Source organism: Elephas maximus, chromosome X (assembly GCF_024166365.1).
Source record: "Elephas maximus indicus isolate mEleMax1 chromosome X, mEleMax1 primary haplotype, whole genome shotgun sequence".
Lineage (NCBI taxonomy): Eukaryota > Metazoa > Chordata > Mammalia > Proboscidea > Elephantidae > Elephas > Elephas maximus.
Window position 1 is genome coordinate 173,181,526 of NC_064846.1, and position 26,805 is coordinate 173,208,330.

Sequence of the window (26,805 nt, forward strand, 5' to 3'; positions counted from 1 at the left end):
AGGAAAATCAGCCACTGGAAACCCTACGGAGCACAGTTCTACCCTGACGTACATGGGCCACCATGAGTCTGAGTTGACCGGACGGTGACTGCTTAATACATGTTTATTTATAACTGAATAAATGAAAATTGTATATATGTCATTCATTCATCCCTTTTGAGGGCCCAGAACAGTGCCCCTACTCAAGGAATTGATGGCCTCACAACAAGGAATGAATTTTGACAAATCCCTTAGCTGATACCATGAGGGAACCACCTGTGCTGATCCAGTTGGTCCTGATGCTCTCCTTTTCTTGAGCCCTCCCAGTCTTTCCATCCTCTTCTGTGTTTCCCGTACTGTTCTTTGCGCAGACCAGTCTGTACTGGGACAGTTGTCTAAAACGGACAGATGAGGAGGCCGAGGTAAAGAGGGACTCATGGACTGAAGGTCACGTAGATAGTCAGAGGGAGAGCCTTGGCGTGACTGTTAGGTTGTCTAGCGTAGACATTTAGTTATTGGTCCCAGGCACACAGTGAGCTATTAGCAGAGATGTACTTAGCAGTAACAGTCCAGAGTGTCTCTGCCGCCAGTTAGAAACAAGATACCCACTGCTTAGGGATTTCCTGATTTATTTTAACAGCAACATGAAATAAGTCAAACATCAGCCCATGGGATACTATATCCCAGAGCTAATAGACACTTCGTTGGCAAAGAACATATGATCTGATTTGTCATTTTAAATGTTGCCTTTTTGGCATGTCACACTTTTAATTACATCACTATTTTAAAGTAAGTTACATAGTATTTTCTCTCTTGTTAGATGAGTAAAGGTCAACATTTTGTGTTTCAGTTTTGAGTATACTTGAAAAAACTATCAAAATCAGCTTTATATTATGAACTTTAACTGTGTACCAAAAAAGCCAAACCCATTACCTTCGAGTCGATTCTACTCATAGCGACCCCGTAGGACAGAGCAGAACTGCCCCACAGGGTTTCCAAGGTTGTAAATCGCTACAGAAGCAGACTGCCACATCGTCCTACCTCAGAACAGCTAGTGGGTTCGAACCACTGACCTTTCGGTCAGCAGTCAGTCGCTTTAACCACTGCATCACTACGTTTAATTGTGTAATGATCTAAAATATAATGATTTTATTTCAAATAACTGCTTTATAATGTACTCTAATCATATCAAAATGGCAGAATGGTTAAAAAAAAAAAAAAAAACTCTAAAATTACCATGAAAAGGGGGTTGTGAGCTCAAAAGTCACCAGAACTCCTGATACGGTCGGTAAGTTATGAGGCAGTGACTGAAAATATGTGATATACACCTAGTATTATGGAGCGCTGGGCTGCTAACCGGAAACCCTGGTGGCGTAGTGGTTAAGTGCTATGGCTGCTAACCAAAGGGTCTGCAGTTCGAATCCAGCAGGTGCTCCTTGGAAATTATATGGGGCAGTTCTACTCAGCCCTGTAGGGTCGCTATGAGTTGGAATCGACTCGACGGCACTGGGTTTGGTGTTTTTTTGGTTTGGGCTGCTAACCAAAAGGTTGGCTGTTCAAACCTGCCAGTTGGTCCTCCGGTGAAAGATGTGGCAGTCTGCCTCCGTAAAGGTGACAGCCTTGGAAACGCTATGCGGCAGTTCCACTGTGTCCTTTAGGGCCGCTATGACTCAGGATCGACTTGACGGCAACGGGTTTGGTTTGGTTTTACACACAGTATTAACCGATATTAAGGAGGTGGAGGAGCCCTGGTGTTGCAGTGGTTAAGTGCTCGGCTGCTAACTGAAAGGTCGGCAGTTCAAATCCACCATCCGCTCCTTGGAAACCCTATGGGGCAGTTCTACTCTATCCCGTAGAGTCACTATGGGTCGGAATTTATTTGGCAGCGATGGGTTTGGTTTTTTGGTTTAAGGAGATGGAAAAGAGAGGATGGAATGAAGGCCAGAGCAGAACCAAGAGCTAACAGCCCCATATGTTCAAGCACTATGCTAAAAACTCTCCTTTTTTAATACTAGTACAGTATTATGAAGGGGAGGGACATAGGGTGGAGGCTCCTAGTTTTCGTCCAACATACACGTTCCTTTTTTCCCTTTGAAACAGAACCCCAGTGTGTAGGTGGGTGTGTCCTAGCCTCAGTTGTAATGACAAAAAAAAAAAAAAAAACCCCAAAACCAAAAAGCATTGCCATCAAGTCGGTTCCAACTCGTAGCAACCCTTATAAGACAGGATATAACTGCCCCATAGAGTTTCCAAGTAGTACCTGGTGGATTTGAACTGCCGACCTTTTGGTTAACAGCCGTAGCTCTTACCCACTATGCCACCAGGGTTTCCCACTTAAAACTAGTTGTGGCTAAATGTTTAAGTGCTAGCCGGTGAGGTATAGCTGAATTACTGTGGGGCTTTCAGGAAGGGGGATAGTGCATTTTTCTCTCCTTTCTGCTCCCTGGAACTTATATGTGATGACTGGAGCTCTAGCAGCCATCTTAGATCATGAGATCCAAGATGATACCCCGCTGATGGCAGAATAGTGAGGGGGAAGGAACTTGGGTCCTGAGAGATGTTTTGGACCTGCCTTACCAGTTTGCCTGCCATGGTACTTTTAACAGAAAAAAAGAGGTAAAACTTTTGTTGTTATTATTACTGTCTTTTAGATGTGACAGAGTACAATTCTGTTCTGGGGATAATTGCCTTCATTTTTACAGATAAGAAAGCTGGAATGTAGAGGCATGAATCTACTTCCCTGGGGTAGCTGAGCTTGAAATGAGGCCGTTTTCCCCAGGATGATCACTAATGGTTGTAACTCTGCTGTGTCTCTGTGTCGTTGTCGGTTTGCTCTCAAGTTGGCTCCAACGCATGGCGATCCCATGTATGACACAACAGAATGTCGCCCAACCCTGCTCCATCTCCATAAGCTTTGATATGTTTGAGTCCGTTGTCGAGGCTATCGTATCAGTCCATCTCCTTGAGGGTTCTCCCCATTCTCACCGACCTCTACTTTACGGAACACGCGTCTCTGTAGTTCCTTTTTAAAAATATGTCCCTCATTTTATTTCCATCCTCCCCCATCCCCACTTCTTGAGAATGTGACTGGAAGAGTTGATGTTGTTGTTGTTAGGTGCCGTCGAGTCAGTTCTGACTCGTAACGACCCTATGCACAACAGAACAAAACACTGCCCGGCCCTTCGCCATGCTCACAATCGTTGTTAGGCCTTAGCCCATTGTTACAGCCACTGTGTCAATCCATCTCTTTGAGGGCCTTCCTCTTTTCCTCTGACCCTGTACTTTGCCAAGCATGATGTCCTTCTCCAGGGACTGATCCCTCCTGATAACGCGTCCAAAGTATATGAGACGTAATCTCACCATCCCTCCTTCTAAAGAACATTCTGGTTCTACTTCTGAGATTTTTTTCGTTCTTTTGGCAGTCTGTGGTATATTCAGCATTCTTCACCAACGCCATAATTCAAAGGCTTAAAGCTTACAGCCTTGGAAACCCTATGGGGCAATTCTACTTTGTCCTGTAGCGTTGCTATGCATTGGAATCTACTCAACGGCAACGGGCAATCTTTACGGAACCAGATCGCCAGGTCTTTCTCCCAACAAATTTGCTTTTGAAACTCATTTTGCCCAGGTGTTTTTATGTCCTTGGACTCAGCTTTCTTTCGAGGACAATGGTGGCTTGTTATGAAAACTAAGAAAAAACACAGCAAAATGCTAATGGCGTAGAAGCCATGCAGTTATTTTCGTCCTGAAGAAGATTCTGGAATCATGGAAGCTCACGCAGTGGCTACCAGATTATGGAATGCTGCCCATGTGGTGAGAATGTGGGAATGGTTTGTGGGAATACGGGGCAAGCAGACCGACAAAGCATTTATGGAGAGGATTATTAAAAATACAGAGTTTCAAACTATCATGCCGTGACTGTCGTTAGTTGCCCTCGGGTGGGTTTTGACTCATGACGACTCCCTCTGTGCAGAGTAGCACTGCTCCGTAGGGTTTTCAAGGCAGTGACCTTTCAGAAGCCAGTCACCAGTCCTTTCTTCTGAGGCACCCCTGGGTGGATTCAAACCATCAACCTTTTGGCTAGTAGTAGAGCGTTTAACCATTTGGGCCACAAAGGGGCTCCTAGACTATCAGTAGAACATGAGATATGTATGTTCCCGTTTGAGGTGAGGTATATTTGTGGCTGTTAACCCCTGTGTCCAGAATTTCTGGTAGGTCAGCACGCCCGAATGAACGAATATGTGGTTGTCTGGAGTGACGTATTTCACAAGAGCTCGCATCACTAGTAAGATGTGCTGGGTACAGAATACCTGAGCTCTTGGGATACACCGAGGCATCGTGGGTAATAGAGGAGCTACTACCAGTGCCAAGTAGCCCTGGTGGCGCAGATGGTTTGTACTCGACTGTTACCTGAAAGCTGGGTGATTTGAATCTACTGACTGCACCACGGAAGAAAGGCCTGGCAGTCTGCTTCCGTAATGATTACAGCCAAGGAAACCCCATGTAGCGATTTTACTCTGTAACACGTGGGGTTGCTATGAGTCAGAATCGACTGGATGCCAGTGGGTTTGGTTTTTGGTTTTAGTGCTACTGCAAACTTAACAAAGTCCTTTGATAAGCTCTACATTTCCCCTAGTCATTTGCTCAGTCAGAATAAAGAGCTCAAGAGAGCCAACAAAATTTGGAAAAAAAGATTTCTGTTCCCTGAAACGGCAGTCATTAACCCACTAGTAGATTACAGCAGTTTTCAGCTTAATGAGCCAAACTGCCCTTCTTTTCACTCATTTGAATAAGTCAAACAAGCGCTTACTTAGTTATATGATGCATGGTACATATTTTTAATTTTCCTTGATGAAACCTATAGGGATCTTTACATCACTGGTGACAGGTTCTGTTGAGAATATGGAATGAGATGATTTCCAAAGGGTTCTTTCTTTCCTCCAGGTATTAGCCTATTTGACAAATTAGTATTTACACCCAAAGCAATCAGGGGGGAAAAAAAGCAAGCTCCTTTTATACACTGTTTATATCAGTAAATAAGCAACTAACGCACCTGTAACCAAAACCAACCCATTGCTGTCGAGTCGATTACAACCCATAAGGACCCTATAGGACAGAGTAGAACTGCCCCATAGGGTTTCCAAGGCTGTAATCTTTACAGAAGCAGATTGCCACATTGTTCTCCTGTGGAGAAGCTGGTGGGTTCGAACCACCAACCTTTCCGTTAGCAGCCGAGCGCTTGTACACTGCGCCAACTAAGAGACATATACACACATACATAAGGAGCCCTGGTGGAGCCATGGTTAAGCACTTAGCTGCTAATCTAAAGATACGGCTGCTCGAACCCACTCAGCGGCTCCATGGGAAAAAGACCTATTGATCTGTCCCATAAAGATTAAAAAACCAAACCCACCACCATCCACTTGATTCCAGCTCACAAGGACCCTACAGGACAGAGTAGAACTGCCCCTGTAGGGTTTCCAAGACTGTAATCTTTACAGGTGCAGATAGCCAGGTCTTTTCTCTCACAGAGCGGCTGGTGAGTTCAAACTTCCAACGTTTTGGTTAGCAGCCAAGCACTTAGCCACTACTCCACCAGGGCACCTTCCATAAAGATTCCCATTGGCGTCAAGTTGATTCTGACTCATAGTGACCCTATCGGACAGAGTAGAACTGCCCCATGGGGTTTCTAATGAGTGGCTGGTGGATTCCAACTGCCGACCTTTTGGTTAGCAACCTGAGCTCTTAACCAGTGCGCCACCAGGGCGCCCATAAAGATTACTGCCTTGGAAATCCTATGGAGCAGTTCTACTCTGTCACTTGGGCTAGCTATGAGTCAGAATCGACTCAACAGCAACTAAGAAGAACAGAATATACGAAAATGTGTGTGTCTGTATAATACATGTGTGTTACATTCTTTTAAAAATAACGGCAATATACAGATTATACAGGCCAGCTTTATTTTAACCTGGTCTACTTCTGTTTTCTGCTCCACCAAAATGCAATTCCCTAAAAAGATAAGTTAAACTCAGCTGTATTTCTTTCTTTCTTTACTTTTTTCCCCTTAGGGGAATCAGTACCTGTCTAAGGCAACTGTAAACAATACTATCCCAGTCAGTCACCGGCAGCTTTGGAAAGAAAACCGAGTAAGGAAGCCTTAAGAAAGAGACACTTTAGAAGCTATCCTCCTCACTGCACCCTGGGTTGGATAGCACAGCTTTGCTTTCCTACATTGCATTTTAAATGTATAAGTGAAATGTAGTTTACACACTTCTCAGTTAAAGATTTTGTGTGAGGGATTCTCAACTGTTACCATGGTGGATGGATGGACAGACGGATGATAGATTTAGATGATGGATAGATAAATGATAGATAGGTGGATAGATGGATATAGATGATAGATAGATGATAGAAAGAATAGAGATACAGCCATAGATATAGAGATATATCTCATGTCATCTGGAGGATATCTTTAATGACAGACATGACTTCAGGAATTTCATCTGTATTTCTGTGTGTTTGCTTATTGCTGGAGTCCATCCTGTAAACATGTAGGTACATGGACGGATGGAGCCTCTTAGCCTCGGAGTCGATGGCCTAAGGAATGCTGTCTTTTTGCTTCATCAGTAGTCATTTCTCAGCATGCATTTGTCACTATAGCACGGTGATGGAGAGGCTGCTGTAGCACCGCACATACCTCGAGCATCCCATCCTCCTATGTCCTGGCCTTGTGGCTGTGCTTCCATTTCCTTCCTGTAGCGGCTCCTCTTTCCTGCTCTGTGCTCGCCCTCCTTGGAGCTGGGGCTGACAGCAGCACCCCTTCTGAGTAAGGTTGTTTTTTACACAGCCCTTCTCATTCTTCTTGGCTTTAAGGATGAATGCCCTGCTTGATGTACTCGGGAGCCACTTTAGAAACAGAGGGGTTTGCGTTCTTCTATTCACTTTTTAATCTGCTGCAGAAAATGCTGATTTCTAATTCTTATAATAGAAACATCACCTCCCGTGGTGGTGGATGTTTTGTTCCATGTCAGCAGTAAACTTGACTTTCCACTTGATTAAATAATGAATCCCAGCCTAATTCCAACAGCCTTATGCATATGGCATAATCAGTCAGACTTTAGGTGCCTGTTGTGTAAAATCATTCACTTAGAGCTTTTGAACAGTTGGAGAGAACTTCTGATTCTGTCCAGAGCTCTCTACTGTATGAGTAAATCACATGTGTACAGAAATTGGTTTTGCTTCTCAAATAGATCGCCAATAAAACAGTTGTTGTCAATTGGCCCTCAGTCAGTTCCGACTCACGGTGACCCCCGTGTGACAGAGTCGAACTGTCCCATAGGGTTTCCTAGGCTGCAGTCATTTCGGGAGCAGATTGACAGGCCTTTCTCTTGGGGAGCCACTGAGTGGGTTCAAACTGCCAACCTTTGGGTTAAAAGCCCAGCATTTAACTGTCGTGCCCCCAGGGCTCCTGCCACATAACGTTCTGAAAGCATACCCTAGGCGTGGCTGTTTGTAGAAGGACAGACCATCAAGTGGAGACATTTTCCTGCCTCATCCTGATGTGGGCACTTCTGTCTGCAGATGTGGGTTGATGGCGGCTTCACCAATAGCCTCCCCATCCTGCCTGTGGGCCGGACAGTGACCATCTCGCCCTTTAGTGGACGCTTGGACATCTCGCCGCAGGACGAAGGGCAGCTCGATCTGTACATCACGGTCTCCAAACAGGACATAATGGTGAGACATTTGCTTCAGCAGCACGGGAAGCGTCCTCATCCCCACAGAGGCCCCACAGAACTTAATATGGCCCCCAAAACCTCGGAGACTCGTTGGTGATGCTTTGTGCAAATTATATCTTCTTAACAGTGTGCTTTTAATATTTCCATTCCGCAATGTGCACCGTGAACACATGACTGGGTCCTGTAGGCTGCAGACGTGCAGTCCTTTGACTATTCGTAAGCTGTTTGAATAGTCTTTCTTTTTCTTCACTTCTTCAGGCCAGTAAACTTGGTGGAGTTTCAGAGCCAATTTTAAATTAGATCACTTATTTGTTTAAGAAGTTGGAGATGATTGAGTATATAAATATGGGGGACAAGCATAGGGACCTAAATGAATCATTTACATTAAAGGATCGATTACCTTAATCTAGTCTAGTCATTCCCGATGGGGGGTGAGGGGGTGGGGTGGCAGTTTTATCCTCCTAGGGGACATTAGGCAATGTCTATAGACATTTATGAGTGTCACGAATTGGGCAGATGCTACTGGCACCTAGTGGGTGGAGGACAGTCATGCTGCTCAACACCCTACAGTGCACAGGACGGCCCCCCAAACAAAAAAATTATTGGACCTGAAACGTGCACAGTGCTGAGGCTGAGAAACCCTTACCTAGTCTATAGGTGAAGTCAACTTTATATGGTTACTTTTTTCTACTGGTTTTTGAATTAGCAATTTGATCTGTGGTAAGAAAGTGTAGAGTATGCAAACCAGCATGTACTTGCCTGTTCTGTTACACCCTGTAGCTTGACTTTCTGTCTTTCGGTTCTAGTTGTCTGTGACCAACTTGGTGAGACTCAGTCAAGCCCTTTTCCCACCAAACAAGAAGAAAATGCAATCACTGTACCAATGTGGCTTTGATGACACCGTTAAGTTTTTACGGAAAGAAGACTGGTTTGAATAGAAGGCTTGGAAGTTTATACCACAGAGCAGATGTCTGACAGTTTTTGACAGAGGTTTCCAATTAAATGTTCTGTTAGTTTTTATTTTTAATGTATCAGGAGTTTGTCAATTAATAAGTAAGGAACTAAAAGACGATTTATTAGAATTTGATAACATTGTGAACAAGGCTAGATTCAGCAGTTGTTTGGGTTTTGTGTGTGTGTGTAGTGAAAATACGCATAAGAAAGCTTACGTCTTGTCCACAACTTCCACACGTACAATTCAGTGACATTGATTACACTCTTGAGGTTGTGCACCCATTCTCTCTATCCTTTCCCAAATCATTTCCCCACCATTAACATAAACTCATTGCCCCTGAGCAAAAACTGCCCCCTCTTTCCCACCTCTGCTAACCACTAATAATCTTTGGTTTGTATGTATTTGTTTATTTCATACAAGTGAGATCATACAGTATTTGTCCTGTTGCAACGGATGTATTTTGTTCAGCATAGCATCTGCAAGGCTTCTCCATACCGTAGTGTGTATCGGGACTTCATTTCTCTCTATGACCGAGTAGTGTTCCATTGTGTGATTGATAGTGTGTGTTTTGTTTATCCATTCCTCTGCTGATGGACATGTAGGCTGTTCAGGTGTCGTTTTCAGAGAACGATGATGTCCTCCTGAAAGCCGTTTAAATTTAGGAATGCAGGTTCTTTGGGAAAGCCAAGGAATGGTGGAAGGGGTATGATACCTTGAGGATCCTCCTGGGGACTTTGGCCGCACTCTCTTGACATAAAACATGGTACTTCCTTGAGTTACCTGTTTCCGGTAGGTCCAGGACGGAAGGACCAGTGCTCTTGGGCTGAACTGGGCCAAGGAGAGACCCCGCTGTCCAGGGCACTAATGGTGGCAGAGAAGGGAATCGAGAAGTAGACAGCCTCATCAGAGACTTTGCCCTCTTTTCATGGTGGTGGTGGTGGTGTCCGGTACAGTCGAGACTCCAACTCATGGTGATTCCATGTGCGCAGAGTAGAACCGCTCCACAGGGCTCTAAAGGCTGTGACCTTTCAGAAGCAGATCTCCAGGCTTTACTTCTGAGGCCCCCTAGGTGGGTTTGAACCTCTAACCTTTAGGTTAATAGTTCAGTACTCAACCATTTGAGCCACCTGGGGGCTTCTTTTCTTTTCATAACCATGTGCAATTGCTCCTGGTGATGAGGGAAGGGGCGCAGATAAAACTGTTAGAAGCCCAGGGGGTTTTGGAAAACTAGGAGTGTTTTCTCTACTCTTCAGTGAGACTCCCTCCCAGCCGAGATTATCAGGGTGTTCCATGTTTCCCTGTTGTAAACCCAGGCCTTCGTTCTTCATATTTTCTCTCTCTCTCCCTCCCCTGTTCTTTTCTCTCTCTGTCTTATTCATACCTCACTGAGTATTTAGCCATTGGTCTGTATACTGGGTATATCTACTCTAGGAACTTAAGTAGGTAAAGCTCCACTAAGCATGGAGAATCAAGTAGCCTAGTGAATAGGAATGAAACACAGAACCGTCGCTTATCTATTAGTTTTAAGATGTGTCATGCCGATCCCTGGGCTTTGGTTTTTCCAGTTGTTCTCCTATTGGTTTGAGGACTGCTATCTGGGTTTGCCCTAAAATTCACTTACGCCGTCTTAAATCCGTTTTTATGGGGTCTACCAAGTATGAACTCTTAATTACTAAGAGGCAGTTGCAAACAAACCACTTTAATTGAATGTCTCTAATTGTCGCACATTTCTCCTTTTACCCTTTGAAACCATTCTTTAAATCAATTTTGTGGTTCTTAAATTCTGAAATACACTTTTCAGCACAGACAACAACTTATACTTCTCTTCTGCCCTGTCCTGTAGAGCAGTGATGCCTCTTCGCGTATATAATTACTATTATTGATGATATTTTACTGTATTTCTTTAGTGTATAAACCAAAAGCAAACCACACCCATTGCAGGTGAGTCAACCCCGACTCATAGCAACCCTATAGGACAGAGTAGAACCGCCTCATAGGGTTTCCAAGGAGCTGCTGGTGGGTTCGAATTTTGGGTTAGCAGCTGTAGCTCTTAACCACTGTGCCTCCGGGGCTCGTGCGTGTGTATAAAAAAAAAAATTGTATATATATATATATAATTTTATTATATTTATATAATTTTTTCTAGGAATGATGTAGTTAAATTTTAATATGTTGTAATAAGTGACATGGAATGGATGGATTGTCAGTTCAGTGGTATGTAAAATTTCAGTTTTGTCTAAGGTTTTTTTCACCTTCTCACTTTGCATACCCATTTTATGTGAAAATGATATTTTCACAAAGTCTTGATTAATGCCTCCAGTGAAGACAGATCTTAGTATATTCTGTGTCTTTGACATATTTTGAGTCCGTGACATACGTTCACAGAGCATGATCTTTGACCAGGTCGGTGGATGGTCCCTCCGTAAAAAATATGATCAGCTCTCGGACAGCCAGCTCAGTGTACAGCCGCTGAGTAGGCCAAGTGGTTTGCCCTCAGCCGCTAACCTAAAAATGGGCGTTTCGAACCCACCCAGCGGCTCTGCGGAAGAAAGGCCTGGAGAGCAGCTTCTGTTTTTGTTAGTTGCTGTAGCGTACATTCTGACTCACGGTGACCCCGTGTGTGTCCGAGGAGAACTGTGCTCTGTAGGGTTTTTATTGGCTGCTTTCTCAGAAGTAGATCACCAGCCCTTTCTTCCAAAGAGTCTCTGGGTGGACTTAAACCTCCAAACTTTTGTCTAGCAGCCGATGCTTCACCGTTTGCAACACCTCTGGAATCCTCGGTTGAAATGACGGCCGAGAAAACCCTATGGAGCAGTTCTACTCTGTAACGTGGGTTCCCCATGAGCGGGGGGCTGACTCCACGGCAGCTAACAGCCACAGCAGGAGGAAATGTGGCAACATGATGGGACACGTAACTTGTGAGCGTGGAGCCTCTCTAGGGGTGCTCTACCAGCTTCTCCCATGAGACAGGTCACCGTGCGTGACTGTTTGCCTTTGTTTGAGTGGGTCCTCATGCCTCCTCCTGAGCCAAGGACGGGCGTTAAAAACAGAATCTGCCTTATGATGGTGCCCAGAGCTTCAGAACATTGTGGAGCTGGTACATGGCAAGTCCGAAGAGACTTCCTGACCCAGATACTGATATGTTTGCCGGGTAATTACTGTGATTGGTGACTTGATAAGTTCCCAGTTCCCTGTTGGGGCAATTTCCTAACATCTTGGAATCTGTCATTTAAAATTTCATTAGTCTTGCTTTTCTTCTTTTCAATAACACCCTTTACTTTGTAACTATGGTAACCTACTGCTTCCATTGACAATTAGAGAAAATACATTTGGTTTTGAAGTTAAATAACGCTCAAGAGGAGCAAGCGTTATTTAAAATAAAAAAAACCTTTGCTACATTCCGATTTGGCAATGTTGGGTGCAGGTCTGGGCACAGCAGAGGCCTGCAAAGACATGGCCAGACAGCTCTGGCCTCGAGTTGGGATTTGAAGCAGACACAGGCTCAGAGATGCACAGACTTCAGTTATTCTGTCTCAGTTTTGTCCTGGTAATTGAAACACAGGAAATTGCCTTCCTTTTTGTATTTATAAATGTTAATCGTAGAAATTTCTTGGATCCGGCCTGTTACCTTCGCAATTGAGGAACCAGGTTCAGCGGTTTTGTCTTGCATAAGCTGTACGCCCGGGCAGCATTTTGTTCTGTGGTACCTAAGGTCACCATGAGTTGCAGCTGACTCGGAGGCAGCTAACAACACGTCACCAGTATAAACCAACCCAAAACAAACCTGCTGCTGTCAAGTCGATTCCAACTGATAGTGACCGTATAGGACAAAGTAAAATTGCCCCTAGGGCTTTCAAGGCTGTAAATGTTGATGTAAGCAGGCTGCCACATCTTTCTCCTTCAGAGAGGCTGGTGGGTTTCAACCACTGACCTTTCAGTTAACAGCTGAGCACTTAAGCAGTGTGCCACCAGGGTTCCTTTGTCTATACTATAGCTTGGGTCTGGCGCCCTTTAGTCCTCAAAGTGACATGTTTGCTTTTTTAATGCTTTGAAGAAGTGTTTTATAGCAGATTTGCCCAGTGCAATGCATCATTTGATTTCGTGACTGCTGCTTCCATGGGTGTTGATTGTGGATCCAAGTAAAATGAAATCCTTGATAACCTCAGTCTTTTCTCCAATTATCATGATGTTGCTTATTGGTCCAGTTTGAGGATTTTTATTTTCTTTATGTTGAGGTGTAATCCACACTGAAGGCTGTGGTCTTTGATCTTCATTAGTAAGTGCTTCAAGTCCTCTTCACTTTCAGCAAGCAAAGTTATGTCATCTGCATATAGCAGACTGTTAATGAGTCTTCCTCCAATCCTGATGCCCCGTTCGTCATATAGTCCGGCTTCTCAGATTATTTGCTCAGCATACAATTTGTAAGTATGGTAAAAGGATACAACTCTCACACTCACCTTTCCTGATTTTAAACCAGGCAGCATCCCCTTGTTCTGTTAAAACGACTGCCTCTGATCTGTGTAAAGGTTCCTCATGAGCACAATTCAGTATTCTGGAATTCCCAGTCTTTACAGTGTTATCCATAATTTCTTATGATCCACACAGTTGAATGCCTTTGCGTAGTCAATAAAACACAGGTAAATATCTTTCTGGTGTTCTCTGCTTTCAGCCAGGATCCATCTGACAGCAGCAATGATATCCCTGGTTCCATGTCCTCTTCTGAAACCCGCTTGAATTTCTGGAAGTTCCCTGTCGATATAGTGTCGCAGCCATTTTTGAATGATCTTCAGCAAAATTTTATTTCCGTGTGATATCAATGATATCGTTTGATACTTTCCACATTTGGTTGGATCACGTTTCTTGGGAGTAGCCATGGATATGGATCTCTTCCAGCCAGTCTGCTGGGTAGCTGTCTACCAAATTTCTTGGCATAGATGAGTGAGTACTTCCAGTGCTACATCTGTTTGTTGAAACATCTCAATTGATATTCCGTCAATTCTGGGAGCCTTGTGTTTTGTCAATGCCTTCAGAGCAGCTTGGACTTCTTCCTTCAGTACCATTGGTTCCTGATCGTATGCTGCTCCTAAAATGGTTGACTGTACCTTTTTGGTACAGTGACTGTATCTTCCTTCCATCTTTTTTTGATGCTCCCTGCGTCATTTAATATTCTCCCCGTAGAATCCTTCAGTGTTGCAACTTGAGGCTTGAATTTTTTCTTCAGTTCTTTCAGCTTGAGAAATGCTGAGTGTGTTTTTCCCTTTTGGTTTTCTATCTCCAGGTCTTTGCACATGTCATTATGATACTTTGTTTTGTCTTCTTGAGCCGACCTTTGAAATCTTCTGTTCAGCTCTTTTACTTCATCATTTCTTCCTTTCACTTTAGCTACTTGATGTTCAAGAACAAGTTTCAGAGTCTCTTCTGCCATCCATTTTGATCTTTTCTTTCTTTCCTGTCTTTCTAATGACCTCTTGTTTTTTTCATATATGATCTCCTTGACGTCATTCCACAGCTCCCCTGGTCTTCAGTCATTAGTGTTCAGTGCGTCAAATCTTTTCTTTAGATTGTTTGTAAATTCAGGTGGGATATGCTAAAGGCTGTACTTTGGCCTTCATGGACTTGTTCTAATTTTCTTCAGTTTCAACTTGAACTTGCATATGAGCATTTGATGGTCTGTTCCTCAGTCGACCCCTGGCCTTGTTCTCACTGATGATATTGAGCTTTTCTGTCATCTCTTTCCACAGATGTAGTCAATTCGACTCCTGTATATTCTGTCTGGTGAGGACAATCTGTATAATCACCATTTATTTGCAATGAAGAAGTCGTTGGTCTTGCAAAATTCTATCATGGGATCTCCAGCATCATTTCTATCACCAAGGTTGTATTTTCCAACTACCGGTCCTTCTTCTTTGCTCCCAACTTTGGAATTCCAATCACCAGTAATTATCAATGCATCCTGATTGCATGTTTGATCAATTTCAGACTGCAGAAGTTGATAAAAAATCTTCAGTTTCTTCATCTTTGGCTTTAGTAGTCTTGTTAACTGGTCTTCCTTGTGCCGTATGGATATTGTCCTGTCACTGGCAGCGATGTACTTCAGGGTAGAGCTTTAACTATTCTTTCTGACGGTGATGCAACACCATTCCTCTTCACGTTGTCATTCCTGGCATAGTAGATCATATGACTGTCCAAATAAAAATGGCCAATACCAGTCCATTTCAGCCCACTGATGCCTAGGATATAGACGTTTATGCATGCCTAGGATATAGACGTTTATGCATTCATTTCATTTTTGACAATTTCCAGCTTCCCTAGATTCATACCTCGTACATTTCACGTTCTCATTATTAATGGATGTTTGCAACTCTTTCTTTTCATTTTGAGTCGTGCCACATTAGCAAATGAAGGTCCTGAAAGCTTGACTCCATCCATGTCATTATGGTTGACTCAACTTTTTTGTTTTTGTTTTTTTGTTTTCAGTCATGTTTATTGAGGTATAATTTACATCAGTAAAATTCACTCCTTTAAGGAGGAAAGAGTCCCCGGATGGTGCAGTCAGTGAGCATGTTCAGCTGGTAACTGAAAGGTCAGAGGTTCGAGTCCAGAGGAGTCTTGAAAGAAAGACCTTGCAATCTACTTCTGAAAACTCAGCCATTAAAGACACCGTGGAGCACAGTTTTACTCTGACACACATGGGGGTGCCACGCGTTAGGGTAAATTCAATGGCAACTGGTTTTAAGGTGGAAAAAACCCGAGTTCCCATCAATAGATGAATGGACCAACAGATCAAGGACCGTCCATACAATGGGGTGTCACAGCAGGCGTGGCTTCAGCTGAGAACCAGTGCCCTGGGCCCAGCGCTCAGAACAAGGTCAGCATACTGCACCCGGGGGCCAAGCCTGGCCATAACCTGATTTGTGCAGCCCTTTTTTTTTATTAACTTTTATTCAGCTTCAAGTGAACGTTTACAAATCAAGTCAAACTGTCGCATGTAAGTTTATATACACCTTACTCTGTACTCCCACTTGCTCTCCCCCAATGAGTCAGTCCTTCCAGTCTCTCCTTTCATGACAATTTTGCCAGCTTCCAACTCTCTCTATCCTCCCATCCCCCCTCCAGACAGGAGATGCCAACACAATCTCAAGTTTCCACCTGATATAATTAGCTCACTCTTCATCAGCATCTCTCTGCTACCCAGTGTCCAGTCCCTTCCATGTCTGATGAGGTGTCTTCGGGAATGGTTCCTGTCCTGTGCCAACAGAAGGTTTGGGGACCATGACCGCCAGGATCCCTCTAGTGTCAGTCAGACCATTAAGTCTGGTCTTTTTATGAGAATTTGGGGTCTGCATCCCACTGATCTCCTGCTCCCTCAGGGGTTCTCTGTTGTGCTCCCTGTCAGGGCAGTCATCGGTTGTGGCCGGGCACCAACTAGTTCTTCTGGTCTCAGGATGATGTAGGTCTCTGGTTCATGTGGCCCTTTCTGTCTCTGGGGCTCTTAGTTGTCGTGTGACCTTGGTGTTCTTCATTCTCCTTTGATCCAGGTGGGTTGAGACCAATTGATGCATCTTAGATGGCCGCTTGTTAGCATTTAAGACCCCAGACGCCACATTTCAAAGTGGGATGCAGAATGTTTTCATAATAGAATTATTTTGCCAATTGACTTAGAAGTCCCCTTAAACCCTGGTCCCCAAACCCCCGCCCTTGCTCCGCTGACCTTTGAAGCATTCATTTTATCCCGGAAACTTCTTTGCTTTTGGTCCAGTCCAATTGAGCTGACCTTCCATGTATTGAGTATTGTCCTTCCCTTCACCTAAAGCAGTTCTTAGCTACTAACTAATCAGTAAAAAACCCTCTCTCACCCTCCCTCCTCCCCCCCTCATAACTACAAAAGTATCTGTTCTTCTCAGTTTATATTATTTCTCAAGATCTTATAATAGTGGTCTTATACAATATTTGTCCTTTTGCCTCTGACTAATTTCGCTCAGCATAATGCTTTCCAGGTTCCTCCATGTTATGAAATGTTTCACAGATTCGTCACTGTTCTTTATCGATGCATAGTATTCCATTGTGTGAATATACCACAATTTATTTATCCATTCGTCCGTTGATGGACACCTTGGTTGCTTCCAGCTTTTTGCTATTGTAAACAGAGCTGCAATAAACACGGGTGTGCATATATCTGTTTGTGTGAAGGCTCTTCTTTCTCTAGGGTATATTCTGAGGAGTGGGATTTGTGGGTTGTATGGTAGTTCTATTTCTAACTGTTTAAGATAACGCCAGATAGATTTCCAAAGTGGCTGTACCATTTGACATTCCCACCAGCAGTGTATAAGAGTTCCAATCTCTCCGCAGCCTCTCCAACATTTATTATTTTGTGTTTTTTGGATTAACGCCAGCCTTGTTGGTGTGAGATGGAATCTCATCGTAGTTTTAATTTGCATTTCTCTAATGGCTAATGATCGAGAGCATTTTCTCATGTATCTTTTAGCTGCCTGAATATCTTCCTTAGTGAAGTGCAAGTTCATATCCTTTGCCCACTTCTTGATTGGGTTGTTTGTCTTTTTGTGGTTGAGTTTTGATAGAATCATATAGATTTTAGAGATCAGGCGCTGGTCAGAGATGTCATAGCTGAAAATTCTTTCCCAGTCTGTAGGTGGTCTTTTTACTCTTTTGGTGAAGTCTTTAGATGAGCATAGGTGTTTGATTTTTAGGAGCTCCCAGATATCTGGTTTCTCTTCGTCATTTCTGGTAATGTTTTGTACTCTGTTTATGCCTTGTATTAGGGCTCCTAAGGTTGTCCGTATTTTTTTCTTCCATGATCTTTATCGTTTTAGTCTTTATGTTTAGGTCTTTGATCCACTTGGAGTTAGTTTTTGTGCATGGTGTGAGGTATGGGTCCTGTTTCATTTTTTTGCAAATGGATATCCAGTTATGCCAGCACCATTTGTTAAAAAGACTATCTTTTCCCCAATTAACTGACACTGGGCCTTTGTCAAATATCAGCTGCTCATATGTGGATGGATTTATATCTGGGTTCTCAATTCTGTTCCACTGGTCTATGTGTCTGTTGTTGGACCAGGACCAGGCTGTTTTGACTACTGTGGCTGTATAATAGGTTCTGAAATCAGGTAGAGTGAGGCCTCCCACTTTCTTCTTCTTTTTCAGTGATGCTTTACTTATCTGAGGCTTCCTTCCCTTCCATATGAAGTTGGTGATTTGTTTCTCCATCACCTTAAAAAATGACATTGGAATTTGGATTGGAAGTGCATTGTATGTATAGATGGCTTTTGGTAGAATAGACATTTTTACTATGTTAAGTCTTCCTATCCATGAGCAAGGTATGTTTTTCCACTGAAGAAGGTCCTTTTTAGTTTCTTGCAGTAGTACTTTGTAGTTTTCTTTGTATAGGTCTTTTACATCTTTGGTAAGATTTATTCCTAAGTATTTTATCTTCTTGGGGGCTACTGTGAATGGTATTGATTTGGTTATTTCCTCTTCGATGTTCTTTTTGTTGATGTAGAGGAATACAAGTGATTTTTGTATGTTTATCTTATAACCTGAGACTCTGCCAAACTCTTCTATTAGTTTCAGTAGTTTTCTAGAGGATTCCTTAGGATTTTCTGTGTATAAGAACATGTCATCTGCAAGTGGAGATAATTTTACTTCCTCCTTGCCAATCCGGATGCCCTTTATTTCTTTGTCTAGCCTAATTGCTCTGGCTAGGACGTCTAGCACAATGTTGAATAAGAGCGGTGATAAAGGGTATCCTTGTCTGGTTCCCGCTCTCAAGGGAAATACTTTCAGGCTCTCTCCATTTAGAGGGATGTTGGCTGTTGGCTTTGTATAGATGCCCTTTATTATGTTGAGGAATTTTCCTTCAATTCCTATTTTGCTGAGAGTTTTTATCATGAATGGGTGTTGGACTTTGTCAAATGCCTTTTCTGCATCAATTGATAAGATCATGTGGTTTTTGTCTCTTGTTTTATTTATATGGTGGATTACATTAATGGTTTTTCTAATATTAAACCAGCCTTGCATACCTGGTATAAATCCCACTTGGTCATGGTGGATTAATTTTTTGATATGTTGTTGACTTCTATTGGCTAGAATTTTGTGGAGGATTTTTGCATCTATGTTCATGAGGGATATAGGTCTGTAATTTTCTTTTTTTGTGATGTCTTTACCTGGTTTTGGTATGGGGGAAATGGTGGCTTCATAAAATGAATTAGGTAGTATTCCGTCATTTTCTATGCTTTGAAATACCTTTAGTAGTAGTGGTGTTAACTCTTCTCTGAAAGTTTGGTAGAACTCTGCAGTAAAGCCATCCGGACCAGGGCTTTTTTTTTGTTGGGAGTTTTTTGATTACCGTTTCAATCTCTTTTTTTGTTATGGGTCTATTTAGTTGTTCTACTTCTGAATGTGTTAGTTTAGGTAGGTAGTGTTTTTCCAGGAATTCATCCATTTCTTCTAGGTTTGCAAATTTGTTAGAGTACAACTTTTTGTAATAATCTGATATGATTCTTTTAATTTCAGTTGGGTTTGTTGTGATGTGGCCCATCTCGTTTCTTATTCAGGTTATTTGTTTCCTTTCCTGTATTTCTTTAGTCAGTCTGGCCAACGGTTTATCAATTTTGTTAATTTTTTCAAAGAACCAGCTTTTGGCTTTGTTAATTCTTTCAATTGTTTTTCTGTTCTCTAATTCATTTAGTTCAGCTCTAATTTTTATTATTTGTTCTTCTGTGCCTGATGGATTCTTTTGTTGCTCACTTTCTATTTGTTCAAGTTGTAGGGACAGTTCTCTGATTTTGGCTCTTTCTTCTTTTTGTATGTGTGCATTTATCGATATAAATTGGCCTCTGAGCACTGCTTTTGCTGTGTCCCAGAGGTTTTAATAGGAAGTATTTTCATTCTTGTTGCATTGTATGAATTTCCTTATTCCCTCCTTAATGTCTTCTATAACCCAGTCTTTTTTCAGGAGGGTATTGTTCAGTTTCCAAGTGTTTGATTTCTTTTCCCTAATTTTCCTGTTATTGATTTCCACTTTTATGGCCTTGTGGTCTGAGAAGATGCTTTGTAATATTTCAGTGTTTTGGATTCTGCAAAGGTTTGTTTTATGACCTAATATGTGGTCTATTCTGGAGAATGTTCCATGTGCACTAGAAAAAAAAGTATACTTTGCAGCAGTTGGGTGGAGAGTTCTGTATAAGTCAATGAGGTCAAGTTGGTTGATTGTTGTAAGTAGGTCTTCCGTGTCTCTATTGAGCTTCTTACTGGATGTCCTGTCCTTCTCCGAAAGTGGTGTGTTGAAGTCTCTCTCCTACTATAATCGTGGAGGTGTCTATCTCACTTTTCAGTTCTGTTAAAATTTTTTTTATGTATCTTGCAGCCCTGTCATTGGGTGCATAAATATTTAATATGGTTATATCTTCCTGATCAATTGTCCCTTTTATCATTATGTAGTGTCCTTCTTTATCCTTTGTGGTGGATTTAGGTTTAAAGTCTATTTTGTCAGAAATTAATGAAAAAAAAAACTCCTCTTCTTTTTTGCTTATTGTTTGCTTGATATATTTTTTTCCATCCTTTGAGTTTTAGTTTTTTTGTGTCTCTAAGGTGTGTGTCTCTTGTAGGCAGCGTATAGACGGATCGTGTTTCTTTATCCAGTCTGAGACTCTCTGTCTCTTTATTGGTGCATTTAGTCCATTTACATTCAGCGTAATTATAGATAAATAAGTGTTTAGTGTTGTCATTTTGATGCCTTTTTATGTGTGTTGTTGACAATTTCATTTTTCCACTTACTTTTTTGTGCTGAGACGTTTTTCTTTGTAAATTGTGTGTTCCTCATTTTCATAGTATTTGACTTTATGTTTGCTGAGTCGTTACATTTTTCTTGTTTTTTATTTTGAGTTATGGAGTTGTTATACCTCTTTGTGGTTACCTTAATATTTACCCCTATTTTTCTAAGTAAAAACCTAACTTGGAATGTTTTATATCGCCTTGTATCCCTCTCCATATGGCAGTTCTGTGCCACCTGTATTTAGTCCCTCTTTTTGATTATTGTGATCTTTTACATATTGACTTCAATGATCCCTGTTTTGAGCATTTTTTTTTAATTAATCTTAATTTGTTTTTGTGATTTCCCTATTTGAGTTGATATCAGGATGTTCTGTTCTGTGACCTTGTGTTGTGCTGGTATCTGATATTATTGGTTTTCTGACCAATTTCCTTTAGTATTTCTTGTAGCTTTGGTTTGGTTTTTGCAAATTCTCTAATCTTGTGTTTATCTGTAAATATCTTAATTTCGCCTTCATATTTCAGAGAGAGTTTTGCTGGATACATGATCCTTGGCTGGCAGTTTTTCTCCTTCAGTGCTTTGTATATGTCATTCCATTGCCTTCTTGCCTGAATGGTTTCTGCTGAGTAGTCTGAACTTATTCTTATTGATTCTCCCTTGTAGGAGACCTTTCTTTTCTCCCTGGCTGCTTTTAAAATTTTCTCTTTATCTTTGGTTTTGGCAAGTTTGATGATAATATGTCTTGGTGTTTTTCTTTTTGGATCAATCTTAAATGGGGTTCGATGAGCATCTTGGATAGATATCCTTTCGTCTTTCATGATGTCAGGGAAGTTTTCTGCCAGCAGATCTTCAACTATTTTCTCTGTGTTTTCTGTCCTCCCTTCCTGTTCTGGGACTCCAATCACACACAAGTTATCCTTCTTGATAGAGTCCCACATGATTCTTAGGGTTTCTTCATTTTTTTAAATTCTTTTATCTGATTTTTTTTCAGCTATGTCCTGGTCCTCCAGATTTCCCACTCTGCATTCTAATTGCTCGAGTCTGCTCCTCTGACTTCCTATTGCGTTGTCTAATTCTGTAATTTTATTGTTAATCGTTTGGATTTCTGAATGCTGTCTCTCTACGGATTCGTGCAACTTATTAATTTTTCCACTATGTTCTTGAATAGTCTTTTTGAGTTCTTCAACTGTTTTATCAGTGTGTTCCTTGGCTTTTTCTGCAGATTGCCTTATTTCATTTCTGAGGTCATCCCTGATGTCTTGAAGCATTCTGTAAATTAGTTTTTTATATTCTGTATCTGATAATTCCAGGATTGTGTCTTCATTTGGGAAAGATTTTGATTCTTTTGTTGGGGGGTTGTAGAAGCAGTCATGGTCTGCTTCTTTATGTGGTTTGATATCGACTGCTGTCTCTGAGCCATCACTAAGATATTGTAGTGATTTATTCTATGTTTGCTCACTGAGTCTTATCTTGTTTTGTTTTCTTTCAATATACGTGGATGGGCTACTAGATTGTGCTGTCTTGATTGTTGTAGTCCTTGACTTACTTATGACCTATTACCAACTAGTTTGTGCTGTTACCAGATATATATGCCTGAGTCCATTCACTATTCTTGAGTAGAATCTGATTTTGGGTCATCAAGTGTGTGATACACCCTGTCACCTATCCACCTTGAGAAGTAGTGGTGATAGTTGTGTGCACCAGATTCTAGTAGCAGCTGGAGTTCACACTCCGGGGGGGGCAGGATGCTGACAGGCTTCCCCCAAGTGTCAGTGAGGTGGGTGTGTCTCTATTCCTAAAGCACCTTGGTGGGTGGGCTCTGCAGCTGTACCTTAGGCCCCCAATGCAAGTATCTCTACAGATTGGTAGGTGTCACCTTCCTTAGACCCCTAAGGCAGGAGGCTAGGTGGTCTGGGGGGAGCTTCAGCCCTCAGTTCCGTGTTGTGGGTCAGTGAGGGCTCTATTGAACACGCAGAGATATGAGACCTGGGAAACTTGTCTTTCCAGTAAATCTGCTAAAAAAAAAAATGCAGTCAGATCCCCATCAGAAATGCCTTTGCATTATAATAGCCACCTTGTTCCCTGTAGGGATGAAAGCCTGAGACTGTGGATCACATATGTTTGGCTGGAGCTGGTTCTGTGTTTTCAGTCCAATTAGGGAAGGATTTTTGGTCCCTGGGTTTTTTGTGGTTGCTTCTCTCAGGCCAGAAGAATGGGTTAGGAAAAGACCAAAAAAAAAGGAAAAGAAAAACCACACGGAGCAGTTCTCCCTCTGGCTCAGGAAATTCCAATGTTAATGAAGCCTCCTGGGAAGGGGAGGGGGGTTCAGAAAAACAGGAGAGAGTAGCACCCCACAATATAGACAAAGTTACTTATCTTGCTTGGGATGACTGTTTTGTCAGAGATTCCCGAGGGGCACGTCGCCTGTGTGCGCTGGCTGGGTAGAGATTGCCCCCGAGGGTCAGGCCCACGTCCCGTGCTTGAGCTGTCTCAGAAGCCGCGGTCAGTTCTTCCGCTGCCAGTCCAAAGCCCAGCGTCAAGGTTCCCCGGCTGGGACGCTGCACTCCTGGCTCCAAAACCAGTCGCTGCCTCCGGGGACTTCTCCTCCCGCCAGCTACGTCACCGCGCCGCCCACGCTGACCGGCTGGGCCCCCTCCCGAGGTCAGTTCGGGGGGTAGGGCTGCGCCCCGTGTTTGCGCCGTCACAGGATGTTGTGTTCAGCTCCCCTGCGACCAGTCCAAAGCCCGGCGCCAAGGTTACCTGACTGGGACGCTGGCTCCAGGCTCCGAAAACAGTCGCTGCTTCCCTGTAGTTGTTCATTCTTGGTCTCTGTCACTCAGGTCAACTCTTTAAATCTGTGTTTGTTGTTCAGGGTTCGTAGATTGTCGTGTATGTGATCGATTCACTTGTTTTTCCGAGTCTTTGTTGCAAGAGGGATCCGAGGTAGCGTCTACCTAGTCAGCCCTCTTGGCCCCCTCCCCAGTTGACTCAGCTTTAAGGAGGCAGCTCTTCCTCAGTCTCATTTTGAGTGCCTTCCAACTTTGGGGGCTCTCTTCCAACACTATATCAGACAGTGTTCCACTGCTATTCGTAAGGTTTTCACTGGCTAATTCTTTTCAGAAGTAAACTGCCGGGTCATTCTTCCTAGTCCGTGTTAGTCTGAAGCTCAGCTGAAACCTGTGCTGGTATTTGAGTACCCGTGGCATAGCTTCCAGCATCACAGCAACATGCAGCCCCCAAAATGCAACAAACTAACACGCATGGGGGACACACTGAATAGGTATGGTGAAACTGTTCTGCTGGTCAACAAGTTTCTGAACTCATTAGAGAAAATTGCTGTACCTTTGCCATGAATAGAAAATGAGTATCCAAATTACATTACCATTTCAGGAAAAAGTCTATTAATAAGTGCTAGAATGTTCAGAAATAACGTAGTTTAATGATTAACCCACTGCCGTCAAGTCAATTCCGACTCACAGCAACCCTATAGGACAGAGTAGAACTGCCCCATAGAGTTTCCAAGGAGCACCTGGCGGATTTGAACTGCCAACCTCTTGGTTAGCAGCCATAGCACTTAACCACTATGCCACCAGGGTTTCCTAGTTTAATGATGAACGATGATAATATTTGTCTTTCTGACTCAAATGATAGAATTACTTTAGGAGTTTACTTCTTAAAGTCTAAGACTTTATAAAATGTGTTCTATGTTATATTTTAATTATACGGACATTTACCAAAAATCTTAGTTTTCAACTTCTATGTATTTATTTGAATTTTTAAAGTGTGATGAGTGTATATAACAAAAATTTGTCATTTCCACATTTGTTTCACGTACCATTCAGTGGCATTAATCACTTTCATCATGTTGTACGACCATTGCCGCTATCCGCTTCCAAATTTGTCCATCACCCAATTAAGTTACTTTTAATATTTAAAAAGAGCCAGTAGCACATATTTGGTGGTAAATTCACTCTTCCACTACGCCACTGTGGTAACACTTTGATAGCTTCTCTCTTCTCCTTAAATCTCAGGCCTCCCCCGTCTCTTTTCAGAATCAGCCTGTACCCTCCCCTTGGGCACGTGGAGAAGACAGAACACGTGCAGTGGGAACCCCCTCACCTACCCATCAATTTTTCCACTCTCCTTGCACCCACACCCTTCCACCGTGCCTCCCCTCTTATTAGAATGGAGAGAATATCTCTTTTCTTCTTGGAGCCCAGAATTTCTGGGTTTGTGTCTTAACCCCGGAAACCCTGGTGGCGTAGTGGTTAAGTGCTATGGCTGCTAACCAAAAGGTCGGCAGTTTGAATCCGCCAGGTGCTCCTTGGAAACTCTACGGGGCAGTTCTACTCTGTCCTATAGGATCTCTATGAGTCGGAATCGACTCGACGGTACTGGGTTTGCTTTGGTTTTTTTGTCTTAACCCTGTCACCTTATCTTTTCGGGGTGCTGTCTCCATCGTCTGCCCACCGTCTCCAGCATCATCAAACTCTCCTTATCTCTTCCATTAAAAAAAAAAAAGGTTTCGATCCGGGGCCAAGATGGCGGACTAGGTGGATGCTACCGCGGATCCCTCTTGCAACAAAGACTCGGAAAAACAAGGGAAGCGATCACATACATAACAATCTATGAACTCTGAACAACAAGCACAGACTTAGAGACGGAAAACGAACAAATACGGGCAGACAGTGACTGTTTTCAGAACCAGGAGCCAGCGCACCAGGCAGGTGACCTTCGGAGCCCGATCTGGGGCAGAGCCCAGGGGGGCAGACGGCACAGAAAGGGGGCCCACCCCTTCCCCCCCGAACCCATCCCGGGAGGAAGTCTAGCAGGTTGGCGCGGGCGGCGTAGAGGCGCAGCCGGAGGGAGAAGCACCCGGGAGGCAGTGACTGATCTGGGAGGGGGGAGAACAGCATCCCAGCTGGGGTGCCGTCCCGCCGGGAGTTAGGCGAGAAGCCGACGGGGCGCGAGCGGGGGGGGGGTCAACTATATTTCCCTAAAGTGACCCCAGGGAGGGGCCCACACGTTCGTGCGGGAGGACGCACACCCAGTCCGCTCGTGTGGCGCAGCACACCAGAGGGAGAAATCCCCGGAAGTGTCTGATCTCAAAGCAGGGAAAGCAGCATCCCAGACGGGGAGCCATTCCGCTGGGATCTGGGCGCGCGCGCGCGCGGGGGGGGGCGTGAGCGCGGGGTCCATTTTTATTACCCTGAATTGACACAGGGGGCGGGCCCACCTGGTCGTGCGAGTGACGCCCTCCCAGTTTGCGCGAGAGGTGTGGCACACCGGAGGGAGAAGTCCCCGGGAGGAAGTGATTGGTCCCGAAGCCGGGAAAGTAGCGTCCCAGACGGGGTGCCGTCCTGCTGGGACTTGGGCGCGCGCACGAGCGGGGCGTGAGCGCGGGGTCCATTTTTATTACCCTGAATTGGCCCAGGGGGCAGGCCCACCTGGCCGTGCAGGTGACGCCAACCCAGTTCGCGCGAGAGGTGTGGCGCACCGGGAGGAGAAGTCCCCGGGAGGAAGTGACTGGTTCCAGAACAGGGAAAGCAGCATCTCAACCCGGAAGTCATCCCGCTGGGATTTGGGCGCGTGCACGGGTGGGGCGTGACCGCGGGACCCAATTATAATAGCCTGAATAGACCCTGGGGGCGGGCCCACCCGTTCGTGCGGGAAACGCCCACCCAGTGCCCACGAGCGGTGCCGCGCACCGGAGAAAGTCCCCAGGAGGAAGTGACTGGTTTCCGAGCAAGGAAAGCAGTGTCCTAGCCAGGGACCCGTCCAGCCCGGATTTTGGCGAACGGGGGCGGAGCGTGAACCTGGTGTTCAGCTCTATATTCTGTGGTGCTACACTCCTAGCTCTCTGATCCCTCCCCCACCCTCCCCAGGCGACCCCATTAACATCCGAATACCCGGAGCCAGAGGGAGAATTCAGATAGGGATCTGACTGCATTTTTTTTTAGCCGACTACTTGGAAAATCTAGTTTCCCAGTGATGGCTCAGAGACAGCAGTCCATATCAAACCACATAAAGAAACAGACCATGACTGCTTCTACAACCCCCCAACAAAAGAATCAAAATCTTTCCCAAATGAAGACACAATCCTGGAATTATCAGATACAGAATATAAAAAACTAATTTACAGAATGTTTAAAGATATCACAAATGAAATTAGGATAACTGCAGAAAAAGCCAAGGAACACACTGATAAAACTGTTGAAGAACTCAAAAAGATTATTCAAGAACATAGTGGAAAAATTAACAAGTTGCAAGAATCCATAGAGAGACAGCATGTAGAAATCCAAAAGATTAACAATAAAATTACAGAATTTGACAACGCAATAGAAAGT

The 26,805-nt window shown here is 43.6% G+C and overlaps 1 protein-coding gene across 10 annotated transcripts in view; it reads left to right on the top strand.

Moving 5' to 3' along the window:
- The window catches only part of PNPLA4 (patatin like phospholipase domain containing 4), a 265,224-nt gene that overhangs the window by 20,721 nt on the left and 217,698 nt on the right, over positions 1-26,805 (top strand). For 6 of the 10 annotated variants that reach the window (XM_049872309.1, XM_049872306.1, XM_049872307.1 and 3 more), the window contains exon 6: positions 7,561-7,713. The exons of 1 other annotated variant lie outside the window; for it this stretch is intronic. In XM_049872309.1, coding sequence (XP_049728266.1) covers positions 7,561-7,713 — 153 coding nt within the window. Of the gene's footprint in view, positions 1-7,560; positions 7,714-8,521; positions 10,752-26,805 lie in introns of those variants that run through there. 3 more of the 10 variants (XR_007515875.1, XR_007515876.1, XM_049872308.1) reach the window with 2 other exon arrangements.